Source organism: Corvus moneduloides, chromosome Z (genome assembly GCF_009650955.1).
Source record: "Corvus moneduloides isolate bCorMon1 chromosome Z, bCorMon1.pri, whole genome shotgun sequence".
In the NCBI taxonomy this organism is placed as follows: Eukaryota; Metazoa; Chordata; class Aves; order Passeriformes; family Corvidae; genus Corvus; species Corvus moneduloides.
The window spans coordinates 59,829,967-59,843,589 of record NC_045511.1 but is presented as its reverse complement, the minus strand read 5'-3'; the positions used below and the strand labels follow the sequence as shown (position 1 = coordinate 59,843,589).

General features: G+C 37.3%; 1 protein-coding gene across 3 annotated transcripts in view; it reads left to right on the top strand.

The window, feature by feature from the left end:
• CCDC171 (coiled-coil domain containing 171) overlaps window positions 1-13,623 on the top strand; it is a 157,972-nt gene that overhangs the window by 37,099 nt on the left and 107,250 nt on the right. For all 3 annotated transcript variants that reach the window (XM_032095779.1, XM_032095778.1, XM_032095782.1), the window contains exons 9-10: window positions 2,294-2,432; window positions 11,392-11,494. In XM_032095779.1, coding sequence (XP_031951670.1) covers window positions 2,294-2,432; window positions 11,392-11,494 — 242 coding nt within the window. The remainder of the gene's footprint in view (window positions 1-2,293; window positions 2,433-11,391; window positions 11,495-13,623) is intronic.

Below are 13,623 nucleotides of genomic sequence, written 5' to 3'. Positions count from 1 at the left end.
TGGCTATGCTGCTATTGATACAGCCCAGGATGGTGTTAGCTATCTCCACTCATATGCCATGCTGTTGGTTTGTGACTGTGTACCATGGTTACTGGGTCCTTTTTGAGCATAGCTTCTATCCAGCCAGTTACAAGCCACATCACTTTAGGATAGTCTTTCTTCCTAAATGCAGGTCTTTGCACATGTCATTGTGGAATCTCAGAAGGTTCATTCTGGCCTGTTCTTTCTCTGTAACTAGAGAATGGCAGCTCTTCTGTTGAGCGTATCAATTGTATTGTGTCGTGATCTACCCACACCCGGTTCACTGTTAGCTGCAGGTCTTGTGAGATTGCACTCTTGGCTTATTCCAGGTGATGGATAAAGCCATTAAACAGATCTAATACAGACCTCTACAGTATTACACCCATTCCAGCTACTACCATCTGGGCTTTACCATCAAACCACTTTTATCAATGTTGTAGTTCACATATCTAGACTTAAGTTGTAACGTAGCTGTAAAAATAGCTCTGTGGGAAAGTGCTAAAACTACTACTCACCCTCCTTTTGTCCACAGCCCTGATCATTTTATCATGGAATTTAACTGGGTTGGTCAGACATGATTAAGCTTTGGTGAATCCTCCCTGAGTATTCCTAATCACCTTTGCCTCTTTCATGAGCCCAAAAAGTTGTTCTAGAAGGATTTGCTTTGTAACCTTCCAGGGCTGAAATGAAGCTCACTCGCTTATAGTTCTTTGGCTTCTCCTTTTGACCTTTTCCAAATATAAGTGCGACATTTGCCTTTCTTCATTTGCCGGGGACTTCCCCCAATTTTTGTGACCTTTTGTGATGATAACAAGCAATGTCACTTTGACATTGGCTAGCTTTGTCAGAGCCTTTGAGTGTAGGTGAGCTGGCCTCTTCAACTTCTATGGGTTGAGTTCTCACAGGTTATCTCAAACTCAATCCTCACCTATTGCTTGCAATTGTTCTCCTTTTTGTGTCCTTTTACTGATCATAGAGGCTTGGGAGTAGACCTTGTCAGGGAAGATTGAGGAAAAAAAGGCGGTGAGTATGGTGACCTTCTCTCTCTGCTGTTGATAAAATAGCTGTTTTGTGTCGAAGTCTGTTCATGTTTTCTTTCCTACCATGATAGTGGTAAAATCCCTTCTACTTGTCTTTGTCATCTTTTGCAAATGCTAATTGCCTTTCCTGAGGCACCTCCTTTCCATCCCTATATACTTAGGCAATCCTTCAAAATTTTTCCATGGATTCCTGTCCCTCTCTGTGTCTCCTATATGCTGTTGACTGGCCTTGTGGTTTTCTCATGACCCGCCTTTTTATCAATGCCAGGCTTTCTATATATTTGTTTTCTTGAATACCAGGAGGACTGATGTAGTACAAGAATTGCTTGAAATTTTGAATTATGTGCTGTTGAAATCATGCCATTCTGAGTAGAATTGTCATGGTTTAGGAATGGTATTCCCCAATTTAGTGTTCCTACAGAAACACTCCAAACTGTGTGCTGCTCGATCATTCCCCCCCTCCTCTTCTTCCTCCTTCTGTGATGGGCTGGAGAAGAGAATTGGAGTAACAAAAAGTAAAGATCATGGGTTGAGATAAGGGCAGTTTACTGGACACAACAATGAAATAAGACGACAAACTGTAACAGCAACAATACTGATGACAAGGTGTACAAGAAAAAAAAAGCCATTGATTCACCTGTGATTGCTCCCTGTGGAAACCCCCAACCATACCCAGTCCCTCTGCCATGCTACCCACAAGGGAGCCCTTCCCCTGTCCCCAGAAAAAGACATGAGGTGGTATAGAATAACCTCCAGGTCCTAGCCATGCCCACTCCTGGCTACTGCAAAAATGAACCCTGTTCTGGCCAGAACCAGGGTAAGAATATAGTCAGGTACGGGGAAACTTCAGGAGCAAGTTTTGTACTTGAAATCAGTATTGATGATGCAAGATGTGATGTCTTTCTGAAGAGAACTAATGTGTTAATTAAAATACGATGACTTTTGTTTATTACATGTAATCTGGAGCCCATATCCAAATGATCAAATTAATTTATGACCGGAAGTCTAAAACACAAGCCTTGGTAATAGAAAAGAACATAACCATAACTGATAAGTTTTTCTTAGAAGGAATATATAAGTTTCTTCAGTTAAAAAAAAAATAAGGGGAGCAGCTTCAGAAGTTGTATGATGTGTTAACATGATGTGATACCCATAGATTATCTTTTAAAAATATGTAGAATACTTGACATAAGTATTTTTGATAAAAGTGTTCTAATGTTGAAACTTTCCAGATTGGAAAGAGAGTGTTTCTCCTCAAACAATCAAATGAAAGAAGTGATTGAGGAAAAGAAGAAGGTAATTATAGACCTCTCTGCAAGACTAGGAAATGCTGAAAAAAGCTGCAGAGAATTACAGATGGAACTTGCAATGGTAAGACAAACAGCCTATGGCACTCGTTGTTTAGGTTTTTTTAAACATCCTGTGAACATAATCTGCATTTGCTGTGCCAAGATGTGGAATAAATCTGACTTTGTGTTACTTCGATTTTTTATTTATATTACTTTTTTTTGTGAAACGAGTAAATATAGCTAAGATACTGGAGAAGCGAATTCAAAAATGCATTTTTAGTGATACAGCTAGTATTTAACTGAGGAGTTATTTGCAGAAAACAATTGTTTCAAAAGTATGGCTATGAGTCAAGAGTAACCAGCCTCTGCATTCCTAATGAAGAAGACAATTTGTAGATATGGATTATGATTTTGTGTGACGAATGTTGTACCTTCCTACACAAGCTGTTTTTTTCTCAGGTTTGATTAGTAACCATTGTAGGCTTGCTTATTTCTGTTTCAAATAATGGTTTTTTTTTAGTGCAAGCATTTGACTGCAAAAATTTTTGAAAATGTCTTATTTGAAGGTGTCAAAGTTTTTAGTTGATTGCGTTTTTATGTTTTGCTTGCTCTGCATTTGTCATATTGGATATATTTTACAGAATTACTTCATGAAATCTTTTTCCTTTTATATTAGGAGTTGGTGCCTTCCACTGTCTCTACCCACCACAACTTTGAATAACAATTTTGCTATCCTCTTCAATAGCAGGACGGTCAAAGCAAAAAGCTTAGGATATCTTCATTAATGACATAAATGAAGGGATAGGAGTGCACCCTCAGCAAATTTGTAGGTGACACCAAGCTGAGTGGTGCAGTTGACACATCTGAAGGATAGAATGCCATCCAGAAAGACCTGGACAAGCTTGAGAAGTGGGCCCGTGAAAATCTCAGGATGTTTACCAAGACCAAGTGCAAGGTGCTGCACCTGGGTCAGGGCAGCCCCCGGTATCAGCCCAGGCTGGGGGATGAACAGTTGGAGAGCAGCCCTGCCAAGAAGGACTTGGGAGTGCTGGAGAATGAGAGGCTGGATGTGACTCTCCTGAAAGAAAGAAAGCCAAACATGTCCTGGGCTGCATCCAAAGCAGTGCAGGCAGTAGGGCCAGGGAGGGGATTCTGCCCCTCTGCTCTGCTCTGGTGAGACCCCACCTGCAGTGCTGCATCCAGCTCTGGGGTCCCCAGCACAGGGGGGACATGGACCTGTTGGAGAGAGTCCAGAGGAGGCCACCAAGTTATCACAGGGATGGAGCAGCTCTGCTACGAGGAAAGGCTGAGAGACTTGAGTTTGTTCAGCCTGGAGAAGAGAAGAGAAGGCTTTAGGATGGCCTAATTGTGACGTTCCAGTACCTGAAAGGAGCTTACAGGAAAAATGAATAGAGTCTTTTCAGAAGGGCATGTAGTAACATGACAAGGGGAATTGCTCCAAACTGAAGGTTTACATCAGATAGTAGGAAAAAATTCTTTATTGTGAGAGTGGTGAGGCACTTAAACAGGTTGTTCTCATAACAGAAGTTGTGGATGCCCTATTCTTGGAAGAGTTCAAGGCTGGGTTGGATGAGACTCTGAGCACTAGGTCTAGCACTAGGTGTCCCTGTTTGCAGCAGGATCATTAGAACTAGATGAACTTTAAGGTTCCTTCCAAACCAATCTATTCTATAATTCTATGATCTAGAAAACCCTATCTTTCTTCATTGTGTAGTAGCATTTATAGTATTTCTATACTTAGCCAATTTTTTTTTCTAAACTTGTGAATTTCTCTTCTTCCTTTCTCTTGGACCTATGAGTGTAGGAGATGACCCACATTCAGGGAAGTAGCTCTTCACTGCTACTGACAGGCATTGTGCTATTCAGTATATAGGAGTAGAGATCTGCATCAGAGAGTCTTCAGATTTGTTGGTGTCTACTCTTCAGCTGATGGAGTTATTCCATACATTGTCTTAGTGTTATCCACTTCCCAGGTAGATGGGTAATTAATAAATTGAGGAAAAATAAAATTAAAAAAGCCTTCTTCTTTTGGGAGGACACAGCTTCTTCAATGCAAGGATTAAAGTATTAAAAGACATTTGCTGCCTTAGTCAACCTGAAAAAATCATTTTATCAGGCACAAAAAGAATACAAAGAAAAATTCCTTAGTAAAATGTATGTTATATGTGATGAGAATTCAGGACAAAATTCTATTCATGCTAAGGTTTTTTGGTAATGGCAACGGTATTAAATGGTGTACTCAATATAAACATTGTGTTACTGAAATGTAAAAGCAAATAGATTGCCCCACTTGAAAGAACTGTCTTATTCAGATAGCAGGTTGTTGTAATTGTTTTACTTTGCTGGAATGATTTCAAGCCACAAGATTGTCTTGAACAGGTAATAAAAATAACTCATTTTCTGAGGAGCTGTATTAGAGGTCCCCCATGGGATTAGATTTTTATCACCTTGGATGGCTTTGTATTTTTCCTGAAGACTTTCGTATTTGTTTGGGAAGCAGGAGTGCCTGTGTGTGGTCTTGTTTACTCAGTATAGACAGCTTTTTTGTTATTTTTCTTCCCAAAATCAAAAAGCAGAAGACTATAGCAGAAACTAAGTATAAATTGCATTCAGTATACTGTTACTAGGCTTCCCTTTACCTATACTAAAATTGTGTGAAACTGCCAGTGCATTCTCTTCCCTTTATTTCCCCCTCCCGCTTTCTTGATCTGTTAATTACTTTCTTATATTTTGTACTATTATTAGACACCCTGAATATGTCTTTTCCACTTCAGTCTGGTAATCTTAAGTTGGTTTCTCACGGTACTCTTAACATACAAGTTAATGTTTCTGTTTGTAAAATATTTGTAGGATACAAAAAGTTCATTATTTTGAAACTTTGTATGAAAAAGTGCTTTTTTTTCCCTTAATGGATCAGTTGAATGTCAAGTTAAGTAGTTATTCTGCTTGTAATTTTAAATATCACCATATGGCAGAAGTGTGCCAGAAACTTGCATGGATCGAATGTGGTAGGATCTGTTACTATCAAACAAAACTGCTTATGAATGCTCAGCATGAGAAGGCTCTCAATATTTACATTATGTTTATTTGAATAAATTGGTCTCAAGCTTGTCTTATTTCTAGCTAGGGTTTCTAGAAATTTTTAGTTTCAAGGATACGAATTTAGAAGAATGGCCATTGTGATTTAACTTGGTTTAAAATGAAACAGCCCCAGCTGTATTCCTGCCTCGTGGAAAGAATAAGAGGTGTCTTTAGGAGTTTTAAGTTACTTGGGATATTTACATTTCTAGTACCTAGTTGTGGTTGATCTTAGTATGGGACAAACAGGAGATGTTAAACCTTTATTTTATGAGAAATGCATATTGAAATTTGGAGAACTTGGCAGTTCACCGGAATGCATGTTAGGAAAGTGAAATAATTTAAATACTGTATTTTAGTATAAATTCCTTTAATTTGGAAGACATTTCCAGCCCTTTTTATAGATTCTATCAGAACTAGCATAATTTGTCTATAAACTGTGTAGTAGATTACACACAGCCTGTCTTTCTCCCCGTGGCATGTAAATCTTTCTCTTACAGCCATGCCTGCAGTCATGCTCTGTTTGCATCTCAGCTGTCCGTAAAAGCCTTGTAGGTTACTGTACACTGAATGTCAGAACAGAAGTGTTTGAGAATCTAGTTCCAAGATGTACACATTAACAATTGTTCTTTAATAGAAGTGGCCTAGGTATTGACTGAACAGACAATGAAGCACCCTGAGGATTATAATTCTGTTCTACAAATTCTGTTGAGTAGAAACTGGTACACAATAGCAAAGATGTAAATGTCATCTATGCAATTTAATGTGGACAATTTCTTTCAGTTAAAAAAAAGAATCGCAATCCTAATACACACTCTTCATTAATTTTGTGCTAACGATTGTTAAGTGTTGTTTTACCCTGACTCTTTTTTTTCTTGCCTTAATATAGGTAGGAGTGTTTCTTCCCAGATGCTACTTCTATTTATGTCCTAATTTAAGAAAACTAGTCAGTCTGAAGCATATGCTTAAATGATCTTCTGCAAACAAACCAATTTTTAATTTATTCGGGAAGTGCAGCGGTCACTCAAGCTGTGTTGTCCTGGTGTTCAAAGACAAGAATCTAGAATTTAAAGCTGCAGTTCTCAAAAAATTTTCTGACTTGGAAAAAAAATAAACCCTAAAACCCAAAGAGATATTTCATAACATTCTCTCCCACGAAACGTTGTTACAAATCTGTGTTTGTGGGACAAGAATAGTTCCAATAAAATTTGAGCATTTTGTAAGACTGAGATACTAAATTTCTTGAGTGATTGTATTTAATTTACATGTGGCCAGATCCTTCTGTAGATTTTTTGAATATTCCAGCCGATATAAGAAAATAAAAGAAGTATTCAATAGTTTGATAACTTGAGCAAAAATAAGTAGTAGCCCAAGGAGAGAGTTTGGTGGTGAGGGTGTTGGTTTTGTTTTGGTTTGGTTTTTTTACTACAATTTATGCCTGGTTGCTGAAAAATTTGTGCCACTTTCCTGCTTTACAGAGCATCACTTGACTAAAACCCGTGTTTTGTGAACTGTGGAGCAGTCTTTTGTATTACTGTAAATGCTTTGATTTGCTGCCCCCAAGGTCATGCCTGGTAAACGTTCGGATACTTTTGTAAAGAATTTACATGACCACTTTGATACAGGAGTATCTGAACATGCTGCTCTTTGGTGGCCATGTGGATAGTTGTGGATTTGGCTCTTACTCTGCCATCACCAGCTGGGATTTGTACTTCAGACTGTGTGGGTGAATTAATCCATGTGCAAGAGAGCCCCCCAGGAACCCCTTGTAACTGTAAACAAAGTAGAGAAAGTTCCTCAGGAGTAATGGCAGTTCATTGTACAACTGGACCCCAGCTCCCTGCATACTGCTGCAGTGGTTTGTTAAGGTAAAGCCTCACAGTCCTGCCCACATGTTTATTTTTAAAAGGTTATTGAACTTGAGATACAGATGCACATTTGCAGTATCAGGTTCTGTGGGCTGTCCTGGAACTCTGCGTAAAATTTACATTTATTTTAGCAAACCATGGCTTTTGGAAAATGCTGAAAAAACAATGAGACATAATTTCTGTATGGAGCAGGAACAAAAATCAAATACTGGTAGTTAAGGAAAATACGTCTACAACCACGGTAGTAGGAAATTGTCCAGATAAATAAAAATACCCTTCTGGAAGATTAACACAAGTCTGACAGTGAGTGGAATAATTTTATAAGCAGTTGGTTTTCTGAATAGTCCAGGTTATCCTTACAGATACAGATACAAGGTGTTTGGAAAAAAGATTTTCTCCTCATTGGGGTCTACAGTATTTTTAATGAAAAATGCTTGGCTTCTCTTTAATTTCTTTGAAAGGACAATTGTGTTTTGAAATTGGTGATTAAATAAATATGTTGCTAAGCACATTTTCTACTAAAAAGTTTTTGTCCTCAAGAGTTGTTGTATGATAATAGGACCCTTTTTTAAGGATATGAAGTTTGTTTCAAGGAAGCATTGTACATGCTAAAATTCAACATATATTCTGGGTTCAGAAGGTATGATTTTTCTCCCATGTTATCAGGTTTTTAGCCTTCAGTTTGAAATATATTGTGAAGATGAGAATTGTCTTTGGGAAGTATAGGAAACACTTCTAGTATATTTTGAGAATTTTAAGTTCTCAAGTGTTCCTGGAAATGCCACTAATCTCAGGGACCTGGAATTCTCAAAGGCAGATTCTGCCAGTGAAGACTGAGGTGAAAAAAGCAATGAGAAGGCTTTTTCTCTGTCCTAGTCACCAGATCACTGCCTCATCAGTAATGGGCCCACATTTTGCCTAGTCCTCTTTTTGCAGGTGATGTACTTCAGAAAGCTTTTTCTGTTTCTCTTCACATCCCATGCCTGATTCAACTTTAGGTGGATTTTGGCATTCCTAAACATATCCCTCTAGGCTTGAACAATGTCTCTGTATTTTTCCAAGTTTACTATGTTTGAACAACCTTCCTTATGCTTCCTATTAATACTTGAATTTAGTCAGGAGTTCCCTGCATACCTATACAGGCCTCCTGCCTTTGGCTTTCAAGGTTGTTTTCAAGGATCACTATCTAGGTCAAGAATGGTCCATGCTGGTGTACAGGAAGTCAAGCAAAGTCAGCAGAAGACTTACTTTACAAATATTCTTCCACCTGTTTCTGCTAATGTGGTCTGTGAAGGAAACTCTCTTATATAAAGGCTTTAGTAATTTTGTCACCTGATTTCCCTTTTGAAATAACCTAGGAAACGCTTACACCTGTACTTTTCCAGCAGTTCTATGGGAATGGCATCCCCTAACAAACGTGTTGATGGATGGAGTTGTTGAGAAGGATTGTAATCACATCTCCTGGAATAGTTGTATCTGGCAGCTGCAATTGATTGTGTTTGACTCTATACTCGTGCACTCCATTTTCCTTTTCAAAGTGAAGTATTATGCATACTCCCTGTATTTTTTCAGACTGAAGAAAACTAAGGAGAAAATAGCTACTGTTATAAACTATCAAGTGGGTGCTTGTGGAGGAGATGGAGCTATGCTCCCCTTATATCTGTGCATTACAAGTATAAGAGAAAACAGGAAAGTTATAATTACCTGTAAGGAGAAAACAAAAACCTTCACTATGAGGCTTGTGAGATATTGGAGCAGGCTGCCTGGAGGGTTTGCTGAAACACCATCTTTGAGGATACTCAAAACTTGACTGAACAAGGTTCAGAGCAGCCTAACCTGACTTTGAGCATACCATGCTCTGAGTGGGGAGTGGGATCAGATGACCTCCACAGGTCCTGTCAGCTTAAATTGAGTCATGATTTTATGATTGTATACATTCTTATTAGATACCTGTCAGTGAGACATAAGAAATCAGATCAATAATAGATCCTTCTGGTCTCTTAACCTGTGCCTGGATTTTCAGCAGTGTAATTTACAGTGTTTTTTTCTTCAGTTTCTGATAATGGGGACAGTGATTGAAAATGGAAGTTAGAAAGATACTAAATATTTTGCAGTTCAAGTGTAGAGAGACTGGCTAGTCTAAGTAATTTCCTTTTGATCTGTATTACTGTTGAAAAAGGATTAAAATTGACTTAGGAAGTGTAGATACAGTTAGCAAGTAAAGCACAGAAAAGTGGTGAAGGCTGAGTAGACTGGAACACACTGACTAAATTATGGTAAATAAACTAAACAAAATGGAAAAATTGGATGAGAAGATTGAAAAAAATTCTCACATTTGACTTTTCCATAGGAAAATGTTTGTCTGGGAAGATTTAGTCTGACCTTCTCTGTGCTGGAGTATTTAATGTAAAAAGAGCATTTATTTTATTATGATGTTTTCATATTGTTGTATTTTCTTATTTTTAATTTGTGAGGTCTTGGAGATGATGTAAGTACCTGAGAGTAAATTAGTTTAATGTGCTTGCATCCCATAAAATATTTTTACTGGATCTCAGCATTTACAAGCTCTATTTATATAGATAATTTTATGGAGTAGGAATTAAACCTTGGCTATTTTTCAATATATAGAAGTGACTTGGAAATTCTTTATGAAGTGTAGTACAAACTCTCACACAAGGAAAAGTGTGTAAATGCTACAGGGGACCTAACACTGAAATACACATATGAATAATATATTAGTTGATATACAGTACATATAATTAAAATTGAAAGAGTAAAGCAAATTTATAAAATATTTAAACTGAATAGTGAAGAACACTGCAGAGAATTAAACGCATTTCTTGGGTTTTTTTATCCTGACAGTTATATGCTACCAGTATGTAGCAGTTTTCCTGGGGAGGATGTTTCCCACACATGAGAAATTGCCTGGGTTCTTTGACATGCAGTGAAGCATAACTAAAGCAACAGTTTCTGGATGTGATAAAAAACAGTAGAATTTTGCTCGATAAAAAAGGTTAACTTTCCATTACCAAGTAGAAATGGGAATTACCCAAACAGGTGTTAGAATTTAGAATGGAAATAAATTGAGCAGTTGAAAGTCATGAGACATCTTTGACCATAACCTTTGTCATAAGAAAATCGTGAAGTTATTTAAATCTAGTTTCCTCTTGAATTGGGGTGGGGGGTAGGGATGGTTGGTTTTTGTTTATTTTTGCTGCTTTTGGGTTTTCTAAATTGCTGAGGTATATTACTTTTTGTCAGTCAGCAGCTAAAATCATACATTTCCTTGAGACATCAAAACTACATACACCCAAAAGGTCTTGTCTGGAATTATTGGATGCATGTCTTTGAAAACTGCAAGTTATAATGTCAGATATAAATTGAAGGAATGATTTGGTATAGTCTTTCTATTGTAGTGATTTAAAAAATCTGCTGTAGTTCTTTTCTGGCCTCAAAAAATTTGGTGTCTAGATTTGAACAATAGACTGCACTTAGTGGATAGCTTTCTTTAAGAAAATTCAGTGATGGGGGCTGAAGAACTGTGTAGCTTTATGTTCCATGCATAAGGATGAGTTTTTGGTATTGAAGAAATCCCTATCTAGCATGGAAGATATTAACAATTGAAGTAGGCAGGTTTGCAATGAGAATAGGTGTGGGATTTGACTGAGTGCCAAATCATGGATTTCTAGCCTGTCTGCCAGTAGTTTGGTGTCTTTCTGAATGCCCTTGTAGAGTATAACAATAGATTTCACTGCTTGCATAGATGGACAGAATTTAATGTCCATTAAGGTACTTTTAAAGCAGAAGATTATGAAGACTAAGTTTTTGTACAACCATCTTTTGTTTTTCTTTTGAAGTCCTTTAGTTTTATGTTGTGTGTTACAGGGTTCTGTATTACTTACTTGTTATGTCATGTTAGATCTCTTGGCTCAAGAAAAGACATACAAAGAAATATAAGAGAAATTTAAAGAGGAATAAGTATATCATTGTGATGTGTACTTCTTCTGTTTACTTATTTTAATGTGTTCTCTCCCTGCCCCCTCTTGTCTTGTCTGTTCCTCCTGTCAAATAAAGGCCAAGAAACACCAGGTCTTTCTAACAGAGACGTATGAAAACAACATGAGAGAGCTGGAGTTACTCTTGGACAGCTTTGCTATGTCAGGCCAGCGGACAGCAGGTTAGTTGAAGGTATAAAATGACAGATGCATCTGTCAATGTTCCAAAGTCACTACATTGTGGGAATTCTGCAGATGCCTCTTGCATTCCCTCTTCTCAACATGCTTTGATTTGATGACATGATAAGAGCAGTTCTCACAGCAGTCAAATGGCCTTGCTAGCTGAGAAAGGGTGACGGATTGTGGATCTGCTGTTGTCAGCCCAGAGCTTGATTTACAAATGCTGGGGTGTATATGATCGGTCAGAAAAGGGCTCACTTGCTGTGCTCTAAATCCAACTGAGAAAAAAGTCCTTACAGTATACCTGCAAAGGGAACAGATGTTTTGCCTGAACTGAGCCAAATTCTGAGGCAACCTTCAGCAACTTAAAGGTCATATATTCAAAAAGGTTGTGTAGGACACATGATGCAACACAATACTTTTTACAGTTGATTGTGGACCAGTACTATGTTACATTCATTTAATCTCATACAGAACAAATATTTCTCTGTTTTCATTAAAATTAATTGTAAGTCCCTGGTTGTCACTCTGCTACCTGGCTTTACATATAATTTTTGTATCAGACTCAACAAACTGCTGCCTGGTTAGACATTTGAAATAGTGGCTAATGTAAACAAGATGAACTTTAACATCAAGCTAGTGATTTATTTTAAAGCTGAAAATTGAACACTTTTAAAAATCTTCATTTAAAACTGTAATTCCTGTTAGAAAAATTATATACTAGACATAAAATGCTTCAAATTTACAGTGAAAGTAAACTGGAAGAAAACAAGTAAAATGTGGCTTACAGAGCAAATGGGTTTATTTTATGTATATTGTGCTATGTTTTTGCATTTTTTAGCAACGACAGACATAAATGTTTTGTTAAAAACACTATTAAATGAAGACACATTTTTGTGTCGTCACAAAATGACTTTTCTTAGGGCCTGCTGCTGTTAAATTTCAGTAAGGAAGCAACTTCTTGGGATTTCTCCTGTCATTAAAAGGCAAGCCTTGATTCTGTGTTGTATTGATTTCCTTGCATAGGCTATATGATTTTTTTGTTTTGGAGGTGGTATCAGTTTTATTCAATAATTATAAATGTAATTTCAATGATAGTACCTGTAGGTTTACAGTTGAAAATCTCTTTAAGACTGTATGTTTCCCACAGTTTTGCAAAGTTCCACGTGCTCAGAGAGACTTAAGAAACTCCTAGGGGAGCTGGATGCTGCTGCCAAAGTGCAGTTTCCAAAGCAGCAATTGTCTTTTGGATTGTAAACCTTGCTGAGAACAGCTTTCACTTGTTTCTATATTAGAAATTCAATAACAGTACCTTCAGTATTAATTTGCTTTGTTAGAGGTAAACTTTAAAAAAATTAATTTAAAGTGATCTTTTTTTTTCAAGCTTCAGCATCTCTGAAGAGGCTCTTGAGGCAGATAGTAAAATTTAGTTTTGCAGTGGATTGACTGAGTCTTCACAGCTAATATTAAAATAGACATCGACTAAGACATTTGTTCTACATATTTGCTATGCTTCTAAGTTGGAAACTTAATTTTTAATGCTTTTTGCATTATTATATTATTCCTCTGGTGTACTTACAAATTTTTGTATCTAATAGTATTTATTAAAATTTAAAAAAAATGGTTATTATATTTGAAATGGGAATGCCTAGGTGCCAATAAAAGTTAAAATCTTAAACAAATCTTTGTAGTCTAATTACTAGATGAGGGGCTACATGAGCCGCAGCTGACCAGGCAGTCTTCTTGTTGTGGTCAACTTTGAACTCAAGGGATTAGGAGATCTACTTAAAAATCTGTCATTATTAAGATCCAACACTAAAGATCCAGCCCCTTAATTCAAGTGCCAGTTAGACTGAGATTTTTAGGCTATATAGTAAAGAGAAGATAAAACTATATTTTTAAGATCATGTCATAGGTTGACACTGGGCTGATGCCAGGCACCCGTGAAAGCTGCTCACTCACTCCTCTCTGCAGCTGGACAGAGAACAGATAATTTAACGAAGGGTTCATGGGTTGTGGTAAGGACCAGGAGAGATCCCTCAGCAAATCCCATCATGGGCAAAACAGGCTCGACTTAGGGATATGAAGTGAACTTACTACTAACAAAATCAGGGCAGGATAATGAGAAGTA